Here is a 24,702-nt window from a genome sequence, read left to right on the forward strand (position 1 = left end):
TAGGGCTACTAGTAGTCGTGGGTAACCTTTGGTGGTCTTAATTTTTTCGTTTACCAAATGGGATATTGCAAAGAAAGATAAAAGCCTCCTCTGAAATGAGAGAAGTTAGCATTCTTCTTCCTGCATATGTGTGATTCTTTTTATCAGCATATTTTCTACTATGTTGAGTAATCTAACTTTCACTGACTACTGTGATGGTTTCAAATAGATATGTGGCAAAATATTTAGACTTGGTAGAATGCTAAAGTAATATCCCATACAGAGCATGTTATAGTCTGTAGCTTAAATATATATTCTTAGGGTTTCTATAATGTTACTTGTCTGTTGTAGCTTTTGAAACAGCTTTGAAATTGTTTCATAGACTATAAAGGCTTATCTGTTCATCTCGGATGGCACAACTTTTTACTTACACTAGAGTATAGAACATCACCTCTAATAGTAGTAGAGATCTGAGACAGGTTTGTTCTAAGCTAGGCCGGAGTTGATTAGCCAGTGTTACCTACTGTGGAGGGAAGTTGGGAGTGTAATTGTGAAAGAGACATGGCCTTTTCTGTTGCCTGTGTGGTACACATGCTGTTCCTGAAGGATATCACTGCTTTAGTATATTAATTCATTGCTTTCTGTCAATGGTAGTTGAGAGAGCTGGAAACAAAAGCTGAATCACATATTTCATCAGCTTCATGTTAGTAGGTACATGTGTTCTATGGTAGGTATTATGGTAGCAACTAGAGTCTTATTTTAAGGACATTAACTGACAGTGTCCCACCACAATAGAAAGTCAGATTTTTGAAGGCTTTGGCTCCCTGTGAAAAAAATTACTGGTTAATAGGTTCTTTTGAAAATCTATATCTTTTTGTAGTTTCATTTGGTTAGAAAGCTGTTCCTGTTTTACTAAAGAAAGCTTTTTTGCAGTTTAAAGCGGCAGAAGAATGGTTGTAAAACTATCAGATATGTGTGCACATCCATATTTGTACAACTTTGTAAACATAAAATAGGAGAATATTAATTGAGTAATTACAGAAAAATAAACAGTGCCAATAAAACAAACTGTTGAGGCACATGTACAGTTTCTTCTGTTTTGCAAGTACATAGCTGAATTGGTTATCTGCAGGTGATTTTAAATTAACATTTGGGGATTGCAATAAATCTAAAGAGCTACTTCCTCATTTCATAACAGCTAAAAAGCATTTCAGCGTGAAGGAATATTTCTTACATTTCTACTGATGTATAGACTGTTGCATGATATCTTTTGTAAACCGGATTTACTTTTAGTGGTGATTGATTGTAGATAATACGTCTAACTGAAGAGTAAGGAGCACACCTCTTTAATGGTATTGACAGCTGTTGTAACTGAATATCTTAGTCTTTCCAAGCTGGTACGTTTCCTCTTCAGGATATCTTATCACTTCATGGATGTTCACAAATATAGTCAGAAGAGATCTCAAAGACAAACGTTTCTCAGGTTGCATGGAAAAGCTTCACTTAGGATTGGACAACCGAAGTGATTCCTATGGTCCAGTTCTAAGATGAAAACAGTAGTTGATCATCAGTAAAAACAGTTGACTGCAGATTATTAGGGAACGAGATTGTCAAAAGGAGTGCCTGCAGAGCTGCTCTGTGTTCTTAAGCCCACCCACAAAGCTCCTGTTCAGGCTTTCTTCATTTAAACTGCTGTGCCCAAGTAAAGGCACACACAAAAGGTTGTAAAACCACATTTACTTTGCACTTCTGCAGCCTTCTCTTGTTTGGAGCACAAGAGGGGCAATAATTGAAACAAGGAGCTGAAAGAAGCAAAGTGTTTACTTTCTCTGTTCAGTTGAGTTGCCATTGTAAAAGTATTCACAGAAAAACATATTAATGTCATGAGTAAGATTTTTAACTTCTTTTTGCAGCTCAATAGGTAAGGACTTTTAAATTTGAAAACTGAAGAATTGCGGTACTCTTGACAACTATTTAGGAAGTTTATTAAATGCGTACAATAGCTGTTAACACACAATATTTTATTTAGCTTATTGCATTTTTTCCTGGTCATGGTGTTTGAAGTTGCCTTTTCCTATGTTTTCAGTAACAGTAGCTGAAATGAGAATTGATCAAGATGGCAGATGCATGGTAACATTGTGTGGATGTCTTCTGGAATCAACGTGCCAGGAAGAGGGAGAGGAAAGGAGTGATATGAGAGGTGTAAACATAATGAAGAGCTATAGTAGTGTCCAAAGGTGGTGCAGACTGGCTTGTCTAGGTTGTGCAAAGGGTTTTCAATGAAATTCAGTAACCTTTGGAAGAGCAGATCATGACTCTTCCGATGGGCAAGGGAAACCTTTCCAGTGTCGGTGCTACGAGAACACAGCTGTCTGTGCTGGTAACCTGTGTTCTTGGTTTGGGATTCTGGTAGTGCTATGATCACTTGTGTTCGAGAGCGTTAAGTCATCTTATCTGAAACTGCAGGATTCAGCTAATGAACATGATGTATAATCCACTGACCAAGAGGCCTGAACTTACTGAATTTTATCCTTTCTTTATGTTATCATCACTTTTGTGTTGTAGTACAGAAGGGGCAATTACAAGAAATGAAAGTTAATTATGAAGAAGTTTTTTTCAAACACAATCTGAACTTGAAATTTTATCACTGACAAAGAGGGGGTTCCCCTAGGATGCAGTAGCCTATACGCTGAAGAAACAAAGCACTTCTATATTTCAGTTAGTGCCAAGTCAGCTCTGAGGCTAATTAATCAAAACAAATTTACAATTAAGCCTAGGAAGGAAGACTAATTAAGTAGCCAGTTAAGAAAAAGTGCTGATCAACCTTAAGGGGGAAAGTATGAGACTCCCAGTATTGGCCCATGAAGGACAATTAAGTGATAATTGCGGAGGCCTTTTTGCATCCAGCAAATGCTCTCTGACTTTTATTATGGCTGATTTTCTTCATACTAGTAGAAGCAGACATTTGCCTGTTGAGCAGCTAAGCTTTACTGTGCACTCTTAAGGTAATTCATAGGTAAAGCACAGAGGTCGCTGCAGGAATAAATTAGAACACAGCTGCCAGACTCAAACAGTATTTTAGCTAGCGAAAAGAGAGTAACTCTAAACGTTTGCTTTATTTGCCTCTTCATTTTGTGGCATACCGAGTCCATCTTAGCATCCTGTTTAACCTTTCAAACAAATTGCATTCAGTGAATTATCTTACCAGAATTTAGAATAGCTTCATTTTGTTCAGTTGCTAACCCCACTTAAGTTCACAGAAATCATTACCTTGTCATGAAATGGCTTCTGTTGCTTACATCCTGCACCCATGCTGCATGACATACATACTTGGTTTCTTGATGGAAAAAAATCTCTGGTGAGATGCTGAGCATTGCAAATAAGCTGCATGCCCCAGTCCACCTGCACCCCTCCTTGTCCATTCCCATGGAACTGTGATGCCGATGAAGTACAAAACCTGTCTTAATTAATTGGACACATGCATGGGCTAAGAATTTGCTTAAATGTCCACCTTTTTTTTGTGCAGTTATCTGGAATTTGAATTATTTCAGAAGTTACAAAGGAGTCTGCTCAAGTATTAAAAAAGTGTTGATAGTAATTTCCTTTTCTTCATGAAATTCTGTGTGCCCATACTGCCAGTGTGATGCACTATGTGCTGCTATGCAAGCTGACAGTTGTCTCCTTGAAGTACCTGTCAAAGGTGTGCTTTTGTCTCTTTGTTTTTTCCTTCCCCTCAGAGCGGGCTGCAGGATGAGGCATTCACCTGCCACTGTTTCAGCTCCTCAGCTGCTGTGTCAAGTTTCAATCTGCTCCTTCATTTTTTGTCTTGCTGCCTAAACTAATTTCTTGCCTTTTGGGGATGCTTTTCCCTTACCAAAGGTTTCTTTTCTGTCTTTGTGCTGCTTGCAAGGATTGTATCATTTTTCTAACTCAGTTCCAGGTATTCAAGTTATTTCAGAGGTGTTCTTGTGCCTGAAGGTTCCTTTGCTATCTCTCCTTCAAGCTTTGTACAGGGCCTGGAAAAGCTCCCAGTTTTCTCACTTAGAGAAGTGGTGCAAAGCTTCCTTTGGTCTCTGTTCTTTGAAAGACTTTTGTGTAGTTTCAATCCCAAGAAGGTCAGCTTAGGATGTCACTGGCAAGACATTTGTAATCACCGTCATCTGCCGTTTTCCAGACTGCAGAAGCAGAACTGAGACCGCTTCAGGCCTGCTTCGTTGCCCTTGAGCCTCATCCATCTGTTGAGGCTGGCTCTGCAGTGCTGAAAGAATCCGTCCCAGCACCATTCCTGCTGGCCAGACTTATCCCAGAGCGTTGTAGCATTGTGCTTTTTGCTTCTCTTATAGCACTAATTCAGCGTGCTGGTGGCTTCTTTTGCCTTGGCACAATCTTGCTGTGGCTCTGCCATCACTTAGGCACCACGCCATACCCTCATTTTGTATTGGCAGGCTACTCCAGGCATTCACCTGCTCTTACATTCTTCATTCCTCTTGCCAGTGGGAATGCCGTTTGGCACCAGCTGGTTTTGGCACAGAGGTCGAGCATGGCAGTGCGTGCCCATTGCTGCAGATACAGATGTGGACGCATATGTGCACCCCGTTGCTACATAACTTTTCTGGTAAATGTCAGGAGACAATACTTTTCCAGGTTTTTGATGTTTCTGCAGTGTCTAAGGAGGAGCCTGGGCTGAATAAGCTGGAAGAGCTGGGTGGCCCTTCAGGATCACCTTCGTACATTTCTCTTGGAGACAGAGCTGAGACCTGACCAAGCTCATTTAACATGTCCTTCCGTGTGGATCAGCTCTGTCCACACAGTTCAGAACCTGCCATCTCCGTTGTACCCTACTTACTGCCTGTGGGTGGGAGTGTGTATTTGCAAAGTACATTAGAGTGTTTGTGTATACACTTGGCATCCTCATTCTTACTGTTGTGGTTGCTGTGGAGAGGTCAAGAGATACAGAAGAGATCAGGAGACAAAAGCTCATATGTGGGGGAAAAGAGCTTGTTTGAATCCAGGGCAACTGGCTTGAGGTGGTCCTGCTTGAGCAGGAGGGTTGGACCGGGTGACTTCCAGGGGTCCCATCTAATCTCAACCATTCTGTGAAATCAGAGACTCCCATGCTATGGAAGCTGCTCTTCTGTAAGTTGAGTTCACACCTGTGTTGGCAGGACCCTTATGCCATACACCTCAAGTGGAGGGCCTCTTCCATGTCACACAGCAGGCCAGAAGTGTGGGGTGTGCCAGAGCGCTTGGCCACTGATGAACAGCCACTGTTTTCCCTTTCTCTATGGTAAAAGACAGAATGTGAATACTGAGTTGTGTTACAGCTGTCAGCTTTAACTTCCCCCTTTCGGTCTTTGCTCTGAGGTGTCCCTCGGAGAAAGACGCATACCTGGGTTTGATGAGAAGTCCACTGATCAGTTTTGGGGAATTAGGTAACAATTTTCTGCGTATATACCCCAAAATATTTTAGTATAAGATACTTTGATAGTGGGCTGTTACTTTCACTTGCAAGTCTTAACAGCAGTCTGCATTCTGTATGCGGGCTTTAAACCAGCTTGAAAATATGGCATCTTTTGCAGTCCAGGATATCAAGTGGCTGCTTTTTCCACGTAACTCTACAGCTGCAGTAATAGTCCTCAGCTGTCACTTGATGTGGTGAGTTGCATCAGACATTATTCTCTCAGTTGCAACAGTTTTAATTCTTGGACTTTCCCCTGCTATCAGCAGCTTTGTGTGGGTTGTGGTTTTAACCCGGCAGTCAGCTAAATACCGCACAGCCGCTTGCTCACTCTTTGCTGTCCCCCAGGGAATGGGGGAGAGAATCGGAAAGGGAAGGGTAAAGAAGCTCATGGGTTGAGATAAAAACAATTTACTAATTGAAATAAAATTATAATAATAAAATAAAATAATAATAATAATGGAATATACAAACAAATGATGCACTTTGCCAGTGCTTACCACCCACTGACCAATGCCCAGTCCAACCCTGGCTAGCCATCCCAGAGGAGAGAAACCCCGAAAGCACAATCCCAAAAGAGTGAGAGTGCAACTTCCCAGCCAACCCTCATCTATATACTGAGCATGATGCTGCATGATATGGAATATTCCATTGGCCAATTTGGATCTGTTGCTCTGGCTGTGCTCCTTCCCAGCTTCTTGTGCACCTGCACACTAGTAAAACATGGGAAGTTGAAAAGTCCTTGATCTCTTAGCAACAACTGAAAACATCAGTGTATTAGCAACATTCTTCTCATACCAATCCCATACCAAATCCAAACATAGCGCTATTCTGGCTACTAAAAAGAAAATTAGCTCTGCCCCAGACGAAGCCACGACAGTGTGGCCTTTTAGACTGTGGACCATTTGTCTAAATGTGAGCATAAGTGAATTAAAATACAGACAGGATTTTTATAAATATAGCATGAAACTCACACGCACATTAACCACTGAGGCCTCTTGGTCCTGCACAAAATACAACATTTCATATTAGAGGTAGCATAGGAAAATGCATGCAGAACAAGTGTCAGTGTCACAACCAGGTGTGGCTTTGACAACTCCAAACTGCACAGAGGAACGCATTCATTAAGAGACCACTGTTAGTTAAATGAAATTAAGCTAATATGCTCTTCTGAGCATAATTGAAATGATACTAATATTCTTATTGATTTGTCACTGGAGTATGTGAATGCTCTAATGTCCTTGCTGCTGTGAGTACAATTTGCAGTTGTTCCACTTTACTGTCTAGTAACTCCCTAATATTGTGGCACAGTCAGATGAGCCTTTTTAAAACTGTGTTGATTTGAACTAATTTCTATTCCTTTTATGATTTAGACCAAAAGCAAGAAGCATGTTGTTGGAAACCTCTTCCCCATAACTTTGCCTGCAAATTGAAGATCATCTAATGCAAAGGAGTTCTAAAGAACACTGACTACCATCCAACAGGAAATACACCCCAGTTTTAGGGGCACGTTGTTTCATTGGTCTTAAAAGATCTTTCTCCAGTGTAATTGTAAATACAGGGTTTGTTACAAATTTTTTTTTTGTATCAATAAATATGAAATAATGCAAATCAGTTTTTATTTCTTTGATTTCTAAATCATGTAAGAATTAATCTTCTACTATTCTGTGCGGTTTTGAAAATGCAGGTAATTGCATGAGTTTGACTTGTAAATATTTATAAATAACATGAGCTGCCTTGAGTGGCTTTAAGGATGTCACCAACAGTGAAATCTTTCAGCGGTTCTGGTGGGGTTGTTGAATTAAAAGGAGTTTGAAAGTAAAATATGTTTCATAGAATAGAATCATAGGATCGGTTAGGGTGGAAAAGACCTTTAAGATCATTAAGTCCAACCATTAACGTAGCACTGCCAAATCCACCACTAAACCATGTCCCTAAGCACCACATCTACATGTCTTCCAGGGGTGGTGACTCCACCACTTCCCTGGGCAGCCTGTTCCAATGTTTGACAACCCTTTCGGTGAAGAAATTTTTCCTGATACCCAATCTAAACCTCCCGTGGCACAACTTGAGGCCATTTCCTCTTGTCTTATTGCTTGTTACTTGGGAGAAGAGACTGACACCCACCTTGCTATAACCTCCTTTCAGGTAGTTGTAGAGAGCGATGAGGTCTACCCTCAGCCTCCTTTTTTCCAGGCTAAACACCCCCAGTTCCCTCAGCTGTTCCTCATAAGACTTGTGCTCTAGACCCTTCACCAGCTTCGCTGCTATTCTCTGGACTCGCTCCAGCACCTCAATGTCTTTCTTGTAGTGAGGGGCCCAGAACTGAACACAGGATTCAAGGTGCGGCCTCACCAGTGCCGAGTATAGAGGGACGATCCCTTCCCTAGTCCTGCTGGCCACACTTTTCTGATACAAGCCAGGATGCTGTTGGCCTTGGCCACTTGGGCACACTGCTGGCTCACATTCAGCCGGCCATCGATCAACACCCCCAGGTCATTTTCCACCAGCCAGCTTTCCAGCCACTCTTCCCCAAGCCTGTAGCGTTGCATGGGGTTGTTGTGCCCCCAGTGCAGGACCTGACGCTTGGCCGCCGTGAATCGCAGATACCGATAGAGATGAGCTTTGAAAAAACACTGTTCCTAGTTGACAGTGGCTTTGGTTCCAATTCAAATTCCTGCTGTTCCTGCCATGGTCATACAGAAACTCTGTGTTGAAATGTTGCACAATTCTTTTGGCTTTCAGGTAAATCGTAAACAGAGCTACATTCTGCTGCAGTGTCACGATCATTCAGTGCTCTTCAGATGTGGGATGTGATGACTTGCGCTCTCCCCTGCATTCTCTATGAAATTTTCAAGGTGTTTCCATTTAGCCGAATGAAGAAAAAGGGGAAGTCGAGGGCGCGGCTCCCGGGTGCTGGGCGACGGTTCCGGAGTAACGACACAATCCCAATATGAGTATGGAAGTTCTCCATTTAATGATTACACGTACAGGATATATATAGACTCTAAGCAGAGAGCACGCTGATCATGCACCAAAGCCCGTGTTTCCATTGGTAAAGCCTTGCTGTCCACGCGTACTAGTAGCATATATGATTGGTCTATAAATTTAGATACACAGAGCGATGAGCACCCCCTCCCCTTTTCCCGTTTCTCTTATCTGTTTGTTACAACTGCCAAGTCCTTGTTTTGTTGCATTTTTGCAGTGTTCAAGGAGAGTCCAAGGTGACTCGCTCTGGGCCTAACTCTTGCTCAAAGCCTGGATTGCTCAGACTGCTCAGTGGCATGAAATCATGCCCCCTCTCACTTAACCAAGCCTCCACAATTCCCCCTTCTTGTTTTTGAGCAAGCCAGGCCTGATTAACAATTTTTGTTACAGATTGCTGCAAGCAGGAAAATAAGCAAGGCACTATTAGCAGAATAACCATTATTATAAGCGCTCCCATAATAAGCATTTTTATCAAATCCATCAACCACCCTCCAATTCCAAAACTGCCAAGCCAATTATCCAGAAACCCATGACGTTCCTTCAATTTGTTCATCGAGCTCATCAAGTCTTGAATCTGTCTATGAATGGACTGCGAAGAGTCATTCAAATCCATGCAACACATCCCATCAAAATCCTGACATCCATGTCCATGCATAAGCAAAAGAAAGTCTATGGCAGCTCTATTTTGCAAAGTTGCATGCCTAACACTATCAACATCATTTGCCAAGGCTCCTAAGACCTTGGAGGTCTCATTGACCCTTTTTCCACTCCAACAAGTTAGCCGCCTTAGTTGTGCTATCGCATGCGCCGAGGCAACCCCGGGCGCAAGGAAAGACGCGAAGATTGCTTCCGTTTTTGACCATAATTCTACTTCCTCCTGACAGTCCTCACTAAAGGAGGATGTACTCCGCCTTCGTCTAAGGTGATGTAGTTGAGTATGGTTCAATACCAGTTTCTGAGAGGGCATTAGTAGGCTTAACTTACCCAATGTGCATGGACCTCCTATCTTTTTACTGGGTAGACCAGGCCAGGCCCTGTCTCCACAAATTAAGAATAGACCTTTTGGTAGCTTTCTGGGAAATTTAATATCTGGAATCTGCCACTGAGTGCCTGGGTTCGGTCCTCTCCCCTTTTTTCCATAGGTCCGGCGACACCAGACAGAGTCATTTTTCCATACTTCACCACTAGGGGTCACATTTTGTTTCCCGGTGCCGTTGTTCCAGTCCGTATAGTTACGACCTTCAGAATAATTGAAAAAGACACAAGCCTCCGCCCCTAGAGTCCCCAATATATCCAATTCTTGGGGCTCTAGTGGACTGACTGGTAAGAAGTCATCCCATACATCCCAATTGTCAACACATTTTACTGCTGTCTTACACTTTGTTTGTAAGGCCTCACTTCGTCCTGTTAGCACCTCTTTACTCGCTGATCTGTTTAGGGGCATCCCCACTAAACAGGTGTGGAAGGGTTGTTCAGGCTGAGCTAAAGAGGCACAAAATTGTGTTTGATTCATTGTTCTCATTAGTGTAATCCAGATATTGTTACTGCCTTCCCAAGGTGTTTTAGGATGATACACAGTATCATGTGCCACTAACAGAGGTAACAGGATTAAGAGGGACCAGACCAGTCGGAATTTCTTTTGGCCCATTTTGCCCTTCGCTTCTTACACTCCTTTTTCGTCTTCTCCCACTTCCTTCTTTTAACTTCCCACTCCACTGGTATACAATTACCGTTACTACATTCAATTGCCACCAATAAAACTATTTCCCGAAAAACACGCGTATTATTAAACCACCCTGCTTGACAGAACTGGTATTCTTCCTCAGTTAACGGTTCTGTACCTGCTTTTAGCACTTCGTTTCCTAACTCTATCTGTTCTTTTAGACACTTCCTACACCATCGACATGCACGTGATGCTCTCTTCCAAAACTTCTTATCACACGTAAAACACCTACGCAAAACCCACGGATCACATTCAAAACCCCAAATATTACTCATACACACTGGACACTTGATTTCCCTCCTGTTTGCAAATAAACTGTAGCTTTTTATCTTTTGGTAGATGTGTTAACAATTGTCCGGTAAAGTCCTATAAGGCCATACACCACTCAAAGTATTGAGCTGTAATAGGAACGGCTAGTGATGTAGGATCTGTGGCCACAAGCTCTCGACATCGCATCTGATCTTTGATGATAATCTGTGCCAATAGCTCTGTAACGAATTTGATCATTCTGAATTTCATTGACCAATTATTGCATACGGAATTTGCCTATCAAACAAAGTGATAATTTGTATTTCCTGATTCAAATCAATACGATGAACAAATTTGGAATGTAGCCTGTTTTCTATTTCTGTAATCAGTTGCTGTACCTCTGCGCTTCACTGCAGTTCGGGCTGCAAGCTGACTGCTTAAGCCTGGCCTTTCTCCAGTTTCCCTGCACTCTGCAGCTGGTTGTTATCAGCTGACCTTGAGCATTATACTTGGACCTGTACAGTTTCACAAAATGCCTCAGCTTCTCACAGCAAAGACACATCAAAACACAGTTATCTCTCCCACTCAGCTTCGATTTCTTAAGGCAGTTTTTCTTAAAGTGACCTTCTTGTTCACGTGTATAACAACAATGAATTATCTTAACTGCCGTCACAAAAGTTTTTGCTAAATGCTCCATCTGAAATGTGGTGTTTCCTACTTTCCCACACGCATCCATAACTCCTTCTAATAACGCATCTTGAATGCTCCCTTTCCATTTCACTTCTCCCCCCTCTTCCCCTGTATTTGCGGGCGGACGCTGATCCTCTCCCTCACCTCCCACATTACCAGATGGACGCAAACCTCCCCCCCGCCCTGATCTAAAGGTGGAGTAGGGAGTTGTAAAGGAGGTTGAGGTGGCCCTAATACTTGTCCCGAACACAGAGGGGGGTTTGGGGGAGACAGAGTCACGTGTCCCGAGGCGTTGGCTGAACGATGCTGCTGCAATTCTGTCTTTAATTCTTCCAGTCCTCTACCAAGCTCTGTCATGTCAATTTCATGTCCATTTCATGATGGTAAGGGTCTTTTAAGTCCTTGTGATTCTGGTACTGCTGACTCCGTAACTGGCGACTTTAACAGCGGTCGTTTAGTGCTGGAATGTAAACTTTGTTCAACAGACCCAGGAAACAGCGAATCCGGTAAAGGTGGATACAAAGCAGGTTTACCCTCCTTCTTGTTCTCCTGCTCAGCCTCATCCGTAGAGAGATCAATGCGAGGAGGAGGGGGTTTCGGAGGGGGTTTCGGCCAAGTCTCCTCTTCAGCGTCTGAATCACTTAGTCCAAAACGAGCTCGTGTTTTAGGGCGCACTACCAGTTCTGATGGATCTGTATCTATTTTACTCGCTCCCCACTCCTCAGCTTTTTTCGGAGCCGTCCGTATCCACGGCGATAAAGGAGCTGCCACCGGTACAGCCACCGGAGCCGTGGGAGGTGTTGGTCTCGCAAACAGTGAGGGGGTAGTAGACGCCTGCGGTCCTAAAGCCATAAAAGCTGTATGTATGACTTCTCTCTCTGTTTTTATTCCTTTTAATGCTTTGCTAACCAGCCTCCATGTAGTAGACAATTTATAGGCTTCCTTATCACCACTTGACACCGCATTCCAGAGAGAGTCACCAATCTTCTCCCACAAAGGCACTTCAAAGACATCATTAAAGGTTGTAAAATGTCCTTTATCTTTTGCCCAAAACAGTAACTGCTTTAACGCAGCTTCGTCGTATTCTTCCTTTTCGTCAGGGTCCTTATTAATAGTCTTTTTCCACGTAATATCTCCCAGTTCTTTCCATTCCTCCACAGAGAATACAAGCGCCGTGTCCTTAAAACGTACCCAGCGCTGTCCAGGCTTTATCAATTTAATCAGTTATTTTATCGTTGTCTCAATTCCTCTCTTAGAGAAGATACTAATGAGCAACACGAAGGCAGCTTCCATCTCCATAGCTGCCCCCCTTTTCGGTGCTTGTGTGCGCCGCACAGCACCAACCAGTGTCTGCTCTACCTTTTCTTTCAAGCAGCACCTATTCCTGGGAGTGGAGTGGACAACTCTTCCAGTGTCTGCTCTGCCTTAGAGACCCAAGCAGCACCCTCCCAGACGTCCTCTCCCAGCACCCTCCAAAAAATTCTGCCTACCGCAGTTATGGAATTGAGCTCGCGGCGAGAAGGATGTCCTTTTGCTCCGTGGTAACCATCCTCTGCTACCAGTTGAAGAAAAAGGGGAAGTCGAGGGCGCGGCTCCCGGGTGCTGGGCGACGGTTCCGGAGTAACGACACAATCCCAATATGAGTATGGAAGTTCTCCGTTTAATGATTACACGTACAGGATATGTATAGACTGTAAGCAGAGAGCACGCTGATCACGCACCAAAGCCCGCGTTTCCATTGGTAAAGCCTTGCTGTCCACGCGTACTAGTAGCATATACGATTGGTCTATAAATTTAGATACACAGAGCGATGAGCCCCCCTCCCCTTTTCCCGTTTCTCTTATCTGTTTGTTACAACTGCCAAGTCCTTGTTTTGTTGCATTTTTGCAGTGTTCAAGGAGAGTCCAAGGTGACTTGCTCTGGGCCTGACTCTTGCTCAAAGCCTGGATTGCTCAGACTGCTCAGTGGCATGAAATCATGCCCCCTCTCACTTAACCAAGCCTCCACAGCCGAAGATGGTGCTCCCTGAGAGTTACCTACTATGGCAGGTCTTGCATAGCTGTTAGAGTGAAATAAAATGAATGCACCTCCCATCCCTTCGGGAAAATATGGTCCGTTAGTTTTTCATCTGCCAGGAGCATCAGTTTTTAATATTTTTCCCTTTCCCTTTATCTCCTGGGAATATCAATCTGCATAGATCTATTATTAATTCCACAGCAACGAGCTCATTTTCTCAAAAATCTTTACTGTGGGTAGTAAAAGTAGGTCTCCCTAGGAATGATTTAATATCCAAATTGGACTCAAAACATAGTTGTTGCTGTTGGGTTTCCTTTTGGTGGTGGTGGTTGGTTGGTGGGTTTTTTTTTAAAGTATCTTAGCCTCATCTGAACTCTCTTTGTTATAAGTGAAGCGTTGCAGAGTTCTACAGCATTTAAAACGGGAATCTGGATCAGTATTAAAACAAATCTGGAACCGAAACAATTTTTGGAGCTGAGAGGGTGAAGAAAAAAATCTCCTCCTGAGCAACAGTGTACTATGCTATGAACGACAGTGTATTAAGTTATTTAAATATTGCAGAGAAGGGAGCATGAGGGGTTTTCCACTCCTGGAAGGTTCTATAAACTCTGTTTATAACATTCATTCCGGTCAGCCCTTGCCAAGCAGCACTTGTGAGCATTTTGCCGGCAAGAACCTTCGCAGGCTGTTGACCTGCAGTTCTGTGATTCTCGAAGCCCTGTCTCAATCCCAGTAAGTATTTACCCTTGACTAAAGCAGCGCAGAATCCAGCTCTAACACTCAGCTGTCTGCCACCCCTTCGGCGTGCCTGGGTAAGTGGGTGCGTGTCCCCAGCACTTGTACTCCTGGGCTGTGCAAAACGGGGAGGGAAGAGTGGTGCTGCCTTCTTGCAGAGGGCCCAAAACTGATGTGACTTGGGTGCTGTTCTGTTCTGGTCAGCTGCTGCGTTGGTTGCTTTGTAGGATCCCTTGAGCAGGATGTCGGTATGGGGACTCTTGCCTCATCCTCACTGTTCAGATGGGCTTGTGCTCTCTTGTGCTTCTGGTCTGACATGAGGAATTGTTACTGCTTTTCTTCATGGCAGTGTTTTGGAGATGCTTTCATCCACTCCGTCAGAGTTTCTTGTTAATTGGATCAAATCAATGCATTGGACAGAAACAGAGCGATAACCAAATATACCAAATACTGCATTTTGATAAGCAGGAAGACTGTTAATACATCTTTTTCTTTTATCTGCCTGAACCTGGAAGAACCAGAATGTGTGCCCTTCCTATGCCAATTGGACTCAGTCATAACTTTACAGAAGGAGGGCAGTTCCAGTAAGATCTGTATGGTGACCCAATATTAACTTTTAGGAAGTAAAGAGCTGCTTTGTCTTGTATCTTTGTATTGGTTCTTGAGGGTGTGGTGTTTTTTGAGTTCCTCCTGTGATCATAGATGTACTGTTTCAAGTTGGTCATGTCACTGGAAGGTCTAAAAAGTTTCAGGAGTTGTAAGAAGTGATAAACAGGTAAGGTGCATAATTCATAGGGGGCACAACAGAAGCTGAGACTGAATTTCTCTTGCGTTTAAGAATTCAACTTCAATTTTTTTATCTTAGTGGGTAAAAAACAAAGTCTTAAAAATTATCCCAATCGGCTGGCTTTCTCTGCTGCACAGGTAGGTTATCCAGCAGCCCAGGACCAAGCAAAGGTGCTGGTGGTTATGCTGTAGCCCAGTTGTAGGCATGGCATGTGAGTTACTTGCTCGGCATGTGCCGTGAGCCAGAGTCACTGCTCAGGGATTAGCGAGCCAGTTCTGAGCTCATGTGCTCATTTGTGCCTTGAGATGTGGTGGATGAAAAGGCAAATGCTTGTACCCGGGACTTGAGAATGGCCTCAGAAGCTCCCTGTTGTCCAGTGGTGGTAGGAGAGGTCATTGAAAGTCACATTTATTACATGCCTTTGGCAGCTCAGTGTTGGTTTTACCATGTGAGTCGCTTGTTCATTTTCAGTATCTTGAGTAGAAAGGATTCTCCTCTCCTGTAGGAAGCAACTTGGTCATGCTGGTATGTGGTCTGCTGGTGCACAACTGGGACTGCTTTCTCATGTGATTCAGCTATTACTAAAATAAGACTCTTATTCCTCTGCAGTTCAGCAGGTTTAACTTTCTGTTAAGGATCATGTGATTTTTATTTTTATTTTTTTTTCCTTTTCTGTTTTGAACCATACATGTGCTTAACTGAAAGAATATATATCAAACTAGTGCCAAATCTTTTGCAGCCTAAGGAATTAAGGCTCTACAGTGGAGTTCATTATGTTGGGCAAAGCAAGCCAAAGGACGAGGTGTGGAAATCTCTCCCGGCTGCCTCTCTTGACACTGGGAAAAGCTTTCCTGTGCCCGATAACCTTGCTTTGCTTCTGGTGCTGCTCCAGCTCGGTGAAGCTCTGCCACACACACACCATTCCCACTGCCATCCTATCTGCTTTCTATTGCTCTTTCTGAGATCCCAGTCTGTGCAAGAGGTGGAGAGAAGCCTACTTCCAGCTCAGATTGATTGTATTTTCTATTTTTTCTTTTTTTTTTCTTTCCTTATGAAGGAAATAATCATAATATAACTAATCCATAGGATTTACAGATGGGAGTTCAGCCAGCTCTGAGGACTCATGGGCTCGAAGTCCTGTGCTTGATTATTTTAAATTTATGGCATAAAAATCAGGCTGCTTTGGGTTACTTTCTGCTAAATGTTGCAGAAAAAAAGGCACTTGGACCAGCACTGAGCCAAGGGAACTCAAGCAAGAGGTAGCCTGGTATTTACTGCTTAGAGTTTCCCTGCTGGTGGTTACATTTCTCTCTCCCCCTCACACACACACACACAGAGGGTGAGTGGAGTGAACACTTCTGAACTGGCAAAAAATATTAATGTGGTGGCTTTTGGCTGCTGGTGTCTCTTTCCTTCTCTCCTTGAAGGTGAGCAGGGAATGCAAGTGATTTGACCAGAACAAACAAGTCAGAAGACTGCACTTGGCTTTCAAAAATGTTTCTTTCAGATTTGTAAGGTAGCTCACATCATCTCACTCTGAATGAATGAATGCTGTGTTGTTTTGGCATGGGTTTTCTTGTTTGTTTGCTTTTTTTTTGGCAGTTCAGCCTCCAAAGAAGCTTCTAATGGCATGCCCCTGCACCCTAGGCTAGGATAGAGGCGATAAAATGAACGCAGGAGCAAATGGACACAAAAAACCTGTCAAAATACACTGAAAATATATTTTGAGTAAGTTTTATTCCAGGTTTGAGAGCTCCTGTTGCTCTTTTCCCTTTTCCTGTGTCCCTAGGCTCCTGTGTGCCAAGCCTCCGCGAAGGACTGAAGGCACATCCTTGGAGCTGGATGCAGGGCCGTGCCTCTGCTGAACGCCGGCCAAGCGGCCTGCTCGGTGCTGAGTACGGCGCTGCCATCTGCCTTCCACCATTTCCAGGCTGTGGTGACGGACGCTGTTTCCCAGGGAGCAAACCTTGCCGCGCTGCCCTGGGCTCCAGAAGGCAGGACTTGGAGGAGGGAGGAAACTAAGCCAAGCTGACAGAGCTGTTGGAGGGATGCACAGAGCTTTGTACTCAGCCGAAGGAGGCCAGCGTCCGCCAGTGATCTGCATCCCTTCATGCCCAGGAGGTACCTGTTCATGGCTGGTGCGCACGGTTCTGCTGGGGGCACTGTTTGCTTTTTAGCTGGCTCTGTTTTTTAGCGCTCTGCTCTGTCTAACTCTGCTCTTTCATGTTACCCAGTATCTCTGCACTGAGACTGCTGCCATCCATTGACTTACCTTTTCAGAGGTTTATTCCCGTGATCCTACTTAGTGCTTTCTTTTGATTATGGTTTGCATTTTTAATTGAGGAGAGTTGTCTTCTTGTTTGTATTTGTGGAAACTGGAGTCCTGGGTTTTGAATCACTAAATTTATACCTAGGCAGAACTGCTGTCACAGTCCCGGTCTGCCCCATACAGGCATATGTTTTCATTTTGACAGCCTGTGTTCACAGAAGATAGTAACTGAACTCCTTATTTTAGACTCTACTTTATAGCCAAACTGCTGCATTCTGAGTGCTACAAGGGTTAGCATTCAGTGGAGCTCATACAATGGCTCGGAGCTTCTAGCCCCAATATCGCCAAACTTAGTGCCTCTGCAGATGAAATTTTATTTCTTTTATGGCAGACAGTTAAGAGGCACACACGAATGGGAACATATGTAGAAAAGAAATAACATTTAACTCAATGTCTTTGCTGAATGAGAGCAATATCACGACTGTGTATGTAGCTAGTAAAGAATAGTTGTCCTTTTTAGTCGCACACCTTGCTTCCTTCGTCAGGTATGTATTCAAACTCTGTATGGGGAGTATATTTTCCACTGTGCTCTGTAAATGTTTTGTGATCACAAGACATAGCTTCTGTTTTCCACTAGAGGCCAATAAAGTGTAGGACAAGGCTGATGCAAGGCTTTCAGTAGAAAGCTCCATCTTTTTTTCCTTTCCAGACCTGTTGCTCAACTGTGGTATTTCCATTTTGATGATTATTTCTTCTTTGAGAAATGGTTCTCCCTCTAATGAAGTGGAATTCAATTGCTAAGTCTTCCTTCCAGTGTTTTGTTCCCAAAACCTTCAAGGAGTAAAGGAATTATGCTCTTGATTTGCTCATACATATTCCTTCCATGTTTTTAATTCCTAGCTGTTAACTGTGTAGCAGCCTTCATGGAATAAAGGGGACATCAAAAAGGTGATGGAAACAGAGTGGGTATTAGCAGTGCTTTGGTCTTTTAAGAGTTTCAGGAGATGGTATGGTATGCCTTTAGCTACTGCATTTTACTGGGGATCTTCCTAAATTCTGTGCTTACCAGCGACCAAATCAATGACATCTGATTCCAGCTGAGGGGCATGGTCCTGTCCGCACTCTGTCATCAGTCTGCCCGAGTGCCTTTGCTCCTGATTCCCCGGGTCATATCTCGGTCCCGGGTAATAGCTCTGCTCTATAGCACAGTTATCAAGAGGGTCAGGACAGCAGAAGTACTCAGATATGAGGATGGTGATGCCATCTCTGAGTCACAGACCAGAGAAGTCGTCTGTGACAATGCTTATTGGCCTTGGAACTACCTCACATTTCCTGGCTCAAATCAGCAAGGAATAGCTCTGCCTAACATGTTGGTTAAAGCCAGAGAAGTTTACAGCAAGACGAAGGCACTGCTTGGTGCATTAGCGTGGAAGATTGTTTAGGATTTTGTTGCTGCCTAGCAGGGGTCTCATGTGAGCAGCACATATGTGTCAGCTCCCCCATTGCCGCGCTGCTGGGTCTGATTACAGCACTGTGCTTTGGCTGCTTCTCCTAAACCTGCAAGATTTCTCTGGGGGTTGTGGGGAACTTGACTTTAGAGGGAGTTGGGCTTCTCCTTTTGAAGCATATGCTGCTACGGTAGGAAGCAAAGCTGAGGTGGGATTGCAGCTCAGAGGGACGTGGCCTGAGCCAGCTCTAATCATGTGGCAGCGTGGCTTAATGCAACCCTTTTAGCCAGGGCACCCATGACCCCTGAGGATTTACCTGCATCTGCTGGCTCCTGACCCACCCTGCGAGCCATAAGGGCTCTGCTGCAGCATTTCTTTGGTTAGATAGGTAATGTCAAGCCCAGGCACACACTGCCCGAGACAGGCTGTAACCCATGGGGGCGAGTGCCCCCTCCAGCTTCATTCATCTTCCATCTGCAAAGGATTTCCTCAACCAGCAGGATGGGGTGCTTTGAAGTTTATACCATAGAGTTGCTCTTCCAGAATATATGGTGTTTGCAGCATTTCAATGTTTGCTAGGCAGGAGCCTCCGGAAACCGACCCTGAGCTGCCAGTGGCTTCAGCGAATATTGAACGCCTTACTGTCAGCTGAAGAAAGCTGATTCATTATTATTATTTACTCCTCATTAACACTGGTGTAACATAGCAGGGAATTGAGAGCAGCTTCCTGGCCGTTATCTGATGCTGCCGGTGGCTGCGTGTGTGCAGTGCTACGGTTTTATTCTCATGCAGGACCTATGGTCAGGGGAGGTACCAGCTGGTAAAAACGGGGGGAAAAGGGAAGCAGAGGGAATCTGGCTTGGCTTTCTTCATCCGCTGGTGCAAGTAGTGTCACAAACACTCATGCGGTAAGTAACATAAAATGAAAAAAAAGAAGTAGGAACTGAAACTGACACATCAGCCTTCAGTCTAAAAGAGTCTACAGCTATTTTTGCAAAATGAGCAATTTTGTGTGTTACCGGTCTCACATACTGTTTAATTTCCCTTGCTTTCCTGCTGTGCATCTTCTCTTTCTCTCATATGTGGATATCAAATAAAGTGTCGGTGGGAATCAGTGTTAACGTTAAATGCTCGGTACCTGTTTTGATCCTCTTTGTGTGTATTCAGATATGCCTGAAAGATTAGGACCTTATGGTACAAGGTGCTGTGCAAACGAAAAGAAAGAATCTCTGCTCTACAGTGTTTATGTTCTAATTGACAAGGGGAAAAAAATATCTAAGTGTAATTTTTCTTGTGTTTCTATGCTGCTTGAAACAGTGGGGCCAGGGCCTCTAGGCACTCTTATAAACCAAGTCAATATTAATAATTCTTAATTTTCCGGAAGAATGGTGTTACAGAGTGACTTTCTTGCTGTAACTTGAGCAGAGCGAAACAGGCGAATAGTCTGAAATGTGAGCCTCAAGTTCCTTGGCAGAGTTTCAAGACAAGCCCATCTCTCTCTGCTGAGGTTTGCCACATCAGAAATGCTCAAATGAGAAAAGGGACTTGGGGCCTTTTCCTAGCTTTAACCCCAAGGCGCTATTTCCCTTGGCGAGTGACAGTCCCTTTCTGCCCCGCTGTTTTGCCCTCATGTAAAATGGGCAAGTTGGAAACTTGCATTTCAGCACCAGCAATGGCAGAGCCCTGGGTGAGGGCAGGTGACACAAGCCCAGGAGATGCTGAGCAGAGGCAATGACTCCCACATCATTTGTGCATGCACAAATGGAGGGTATTTTTAATGCTTTTTAACATGTTAAATTAGAGGAATGTTCAGCTATGTTTTTTCAGGGCAAGTATTAATTCTGGAGGCCAGTTGTGCTCAAGGAGTAAGTTCCTGCTCCTTGTAGCATGGGCCGATTTCAGGTGGAGCTGAAGCCCTCTGGCCACGCTCAGGTTGTGGCACATGGAGGCGGCAGCTCTGCACTGGGCCAAGGCAGAGACTTACGCTGGCACTGAACCTCAGCTCCTCACCAACAACTGCGTTGGGGCTCACTTCAAGCTGCTCTGACGGGGGAAAATACTGTTAGATCAGCACATGTAGTATTTTATACTAAGCCCTTTATGCCATCCCTATTATCACACATAAGAGGGACGCTTGTGAACGAGCAGGAGTGTTTGATCTGGTCCTGTAATTTTGTTAACTGTTTCTCCTTATATTAATTTACATTTGGGTGACTCTGTAAGGAACTATATCAGAATTTAATAACACTAATATTAAAAAACCAATATCAGGTCTATATATTTCCATCTGATTAGTAGTTTTTCCCTTGATTAAATTATGCATTTTTAATACAAGCCCTTCATTTGTCTGCAATAACATGGCACTGTAGCCCTCTGTGTAAAGCGAGCACATTTCAGTGCCCCCCTTTGCTGCTGCTGGTGCTGGACGCAAATTTCCTTGTTTCTCAGTAATTTTCTTCTGTACCCATGACACCGCTTGCCTTTGCTTGCCTAGCGTAAAAGGTCATTGTAAATCCTGATTATTCTTGCTCACACACTTATTTCTTAGACTCGATATGTTTCATACTCAAGCACATAAGAAATAGATTTAATCAAAAATGAAAATTTGTCTGGGAGAAACTGTTGGTGATTCTTTCTGTTTGTGTTCCCCGCCCCCCCCCCCCCCCCCCCCCCCCCCCGATAAAGTTGTTTTGACAAATACACAAAACCCCCCTGCATTTAAACTGTTTTTCATTTTGGTTTGGAGAGCTGAAGTGAAATAATGTTATTGTTCTTTTATTGTTCTTTTTTTTTTTTTTTTTGCAGGGGAGACAGCCAAGAATTCACTCTTCACCTAACTGTAATCTTTAAGTGATTCTGCAAGCCAGCATCAGCAAAGCGCAGTTAAAATAAAGATAAAGCTCAAAATCTCATTGAAGTCAATAGCAAAAGGTGCGTTGAGTTCAGTGAAGCCAGGTTATCATGCTACTGGGATTACTGAGTAAGTACATCTCATTCCTGATGCCCTTAAGGTTTATTTGGTGTATCTTTTTTTTTTGTGTGAGGTTGATTACAAGTTCTGTCTTTTCCATATAAAGAGCCAAGATGGGCACCTTGACCTGGTTCACCTCTTTGCACTTTTTCATCAAAACGTTACGTTGGGTGGGAGACCTGTGAAAAATGGTGAGATCTCAGCTGGGGTTTGGTCTCTGCTCTTCCACTTGGCCCTTATCATGGCTGACACTGTCTTGGTACCAGCCCTGGCTCTGTTTGCTGCAGGAGGATCATGCAGAGGTGTGAAGCCTTGCCCAGCATCCCTGCCAGTGTGTACACACAGCTGTGCTTTACTTTAGGGGTCAAACTGTGGTTGAGTCCAGTTCAATGGGGTCTGTCAGTGTTTCAGGGGAGACTGGTGGAGGAGACGCAATGAAATCCATCTCTTCCTTCCCATTCGTCAAAAGGCTGTTGTAATAGCTGCAACCCAAATAGCTCCTGCATTCTTTGTATGAAGAAAATTAAAGCAGATGGGGTTGCTAAACGCCAGTTTGAACAGGTACAGTCTGAATAGATTCAGGAGACAATAAAAAAAAAGTTCAAAATGTTTTGAGGGGAAAAAGGGCAAAAAGAAAGTTTTGAAACCCTAAATCCTCCATGGGCCAGTATTGTGTTTGTGTGATTTCAGAGAAAAAGATAACGTAGAGAAGTTTATTGTGAACATTTTTCATGAGGGAATAAGTGGAAGATGCAAGAAGTAATTTTCTGGCCCTGATTCTGAGCACATACAAATATTTCTATTGCTTTTTCTTTCAGCGGGACTGATTTTTCTGGTATACTTCAGGTAACTCCTCTAAGGAGGTTGTTTACAACTCTGATGATACTATCCTAAGGCAAATTGAAATAATGCTGAAGGTGGGCTGACTGCTGCCTTAATGTCTCTCCCCTTTTGGGAAGCAATACGTGCATACTGGGCTTTGCTTTCCTGGGGGCTCTCCTTGCCTGTGGTTTAGAAAATCCACGCATGCAGGTTGTCTGATTAATTAGCCAATGCTAATTACTTTTTGGTTAGACTTGTGCTTCATCCCCAACGAAGAGTAATCTCTGGTTTTTGAGTGTGATGGAGCAGCTACCAGGGGGCTGCAGTTTGGTTTCAAGTCAGGAAACAGTGCAGCAGTTAAATTTTGGAAGATAACTCTTGCTGGGTGCTATACGAATCCACCCCTTAAGTAATGCCACGTATCGAGCATGTTGTCCTTTGCCAGTCCCCCTCAGTGCTGTGCCCATGGGATCACACATTGTACAATTGCTCACTGAGGTTTTGCAAAAACGTCAATAGGACATGGTGTCCCAAACCTGGAAAAGAATCCCAGTGTAGAGAAATCTCCAAAGAGGCAGCTCTGGTTCAGGGTATTTGTCCCAAAAGAAGCCATTTTGGCTCAGCACTGCATGCTGATCCTTCCCCATGATCAGAGCCAGACACACCAGTTGAAGATGGACATAGGTGATGTGCTCTCAGTGTGAATTCAGGGGCTCGCAGGGGCACGGTAGGATGGACACAGCTGCAAACTGCTGCTGGAAACAGGAATTAGCTTCTCACTGCATCCACCTCCATCTTCAAGCAGGCCTTGTGTGAGAAATACCGGTGTTTTTCTCCAAAGCATCAACCTTTTTCATCTCACAACTTTGTAGCTGTTGAGTGTGGCACTTGGTATGTTTCTTTGGTTCTTAAATCTGGCAAATTCATCATAATCTGCAAGAATTGTAGAGAAAAGACAGGGAACCACTTTGTCCTGAAGAGCAGAGTTAAGATAGTTTGGCTCAAAATAACGTGTTGCTCCTCTCAGCATATGCTGTGTGTAGGTAGTAAAAGCTAAAAAGTTCTAAAATCTAAAAAAAAGTCCTTATATGATAAGATTAAAAAGCAGGTAAGAAAGAAATGCATTGGGTAGGAAAAAAACAAGGCTATGAAACAAACCTTAAGTGCTTTAGAAGGACATGATCTTAGGTGATACATGTGGTCCTGCCTGAAGAGATGGTGATGGAGGACTATCCGAGGCTCGTACAAAAATCTCTGGTCACCAGTATCCTCAGTGCCAGCAAGCATGATTTGGAGCCAGGCTTTAATTGAGAGCTTAGATAAAGAGCATGTTTCTCCACTGGGGAATTTGGGTGGTATAAATCTGTACTCTTAACAGGTTCGAGTCTCGAGGGCAGACATGCTCCTGTTGTGAGCGCTTTTCCTGGGGGTAGATAAAAGCGTCCCATAAATAAAACTTTGAAATCTTCCAGGAGAGGTTAGCAATACAAATATGGGCACATGAAGCTCAGCATAAGCAATAATTTCACAGATTTTTATGAGAAAGTAGATATATGGGAGCAGCAATGCAGGATAAATCAACGTATCTGCCTCCTTACTGGCTTTTATGATAGGCATTAACAGTACTGACTGTCACAGAGATCATAACTGCTCTATTTCAACTGTCTCCATAAGGCGTATTCAAATACAAGCATTTGTTTTTATTTTTTAAGTATAAACTCTTTTTTCCTGCATTGAATTGATGACAAAACCATTCTTTGTAAACATCAGATTTGGGGGGAGGAAGGAAGGAAACAGTTCTTGTTCGTTTTGGTAGGGTTTTCTTGGAGCCTTGGAGGCATCTGACATGCACTGCCCAGCACACCAGGGCACGGCTAACGTAACGTCTCCCTGCCAGTGGGGTGGTTTGGGGCTGCTGATGGGAGCACGAGGACCCACTGACCTCTCCTTTAGGGTTCTGGAGTGAGTTTTGCTGTTGCAATGCTGATGCCACCAGCAAAACAGTGTTTAATCTTTCTCAGTTGTCCCCTTGAGTAAATCAGCTTATATGTAATCTGATTACGCATATAATATAGATGTATAAATTAAGTAGATAATTGGTAAATAACAGTATTGCCAATGAAATTATCTTAATACAGGGTTAGAGAGGCTGTTCGGTCTTAAAAATGTTTCCTTCTTTCTAGGGTAGGCTTTCAAAGACAATTAAAGGAGCTTAGCACCTAAACCTAGACCTGTAAAGGTTCATAACTGCTATTGACTTAAATACCTGTGGGAAACCAGGCACTCAGCTCTGATTGGGAACTCCCTGGAGTCCTTTATAAGCTTTGGGAAGAGGAGGCGGTTATGTTGGTATCAAAGTAATGTGCCCTTGCACCCTACTTAACTGCTCGCTCAGCGCATACCACGCGGCGGACAACTCGATGAGCTGAATGGCAAATAGCTGTTTTGTTTTGGAGCTGCCCTTTTTGGATTCACATTGTAGGCAAGACTGGAAGCAATGTCATGTAAGATGGTAGCAGTACAGAAGATGAGATAGTTTTATCTGCTGTTTCATCTTCTGCTGGTCA

The 24,702-nt window shown here is 43.6% G+C and overlaps 1 protein-coding gene across 2 annotated transcripts in view; it reads left to right on the top strand.

Moving 5' to 3' along the window:
* Positions 1–6,993, top strand: part of CENPC (centromere protein C) — a 30,963-nt gene extending 23,970 nt beyond the window's left edge. For both annotated transcript variants that reach the window (XM_068403650.1, XM_068403648.1), the window contains exon 19: positions 6,811–6,993. Coding sequence is in view for 1 of the 2 variants with exons in the window: in XM_068403648.1 (XP_068259749.1) it covers positions 6,811–6,853 (43 nt within the window). In the remaining variant the exon portion in view is untranslated. The remainder of the gene's footprint in view (positions 1–6,810) is intronic.
* The last annotated feature ends 17,709 nt before the right edge of the window (positions 6,994–24,702 follow it).

Source organism: Nyctibius grandis, chromosome 6, assembly GCF_013368605.1.
Source record: "Nyctibius grandis isolate bNycGra1 chromosome 6, bNycGra1.pri, whole genome shotgun sequence".
Lineage (NCBI taxonomy): Eukaryota > Metazoa > Chordata > Aves > Nyctibiiformes > Nyctibiidae > Nyctibius > Nyctibius grandis.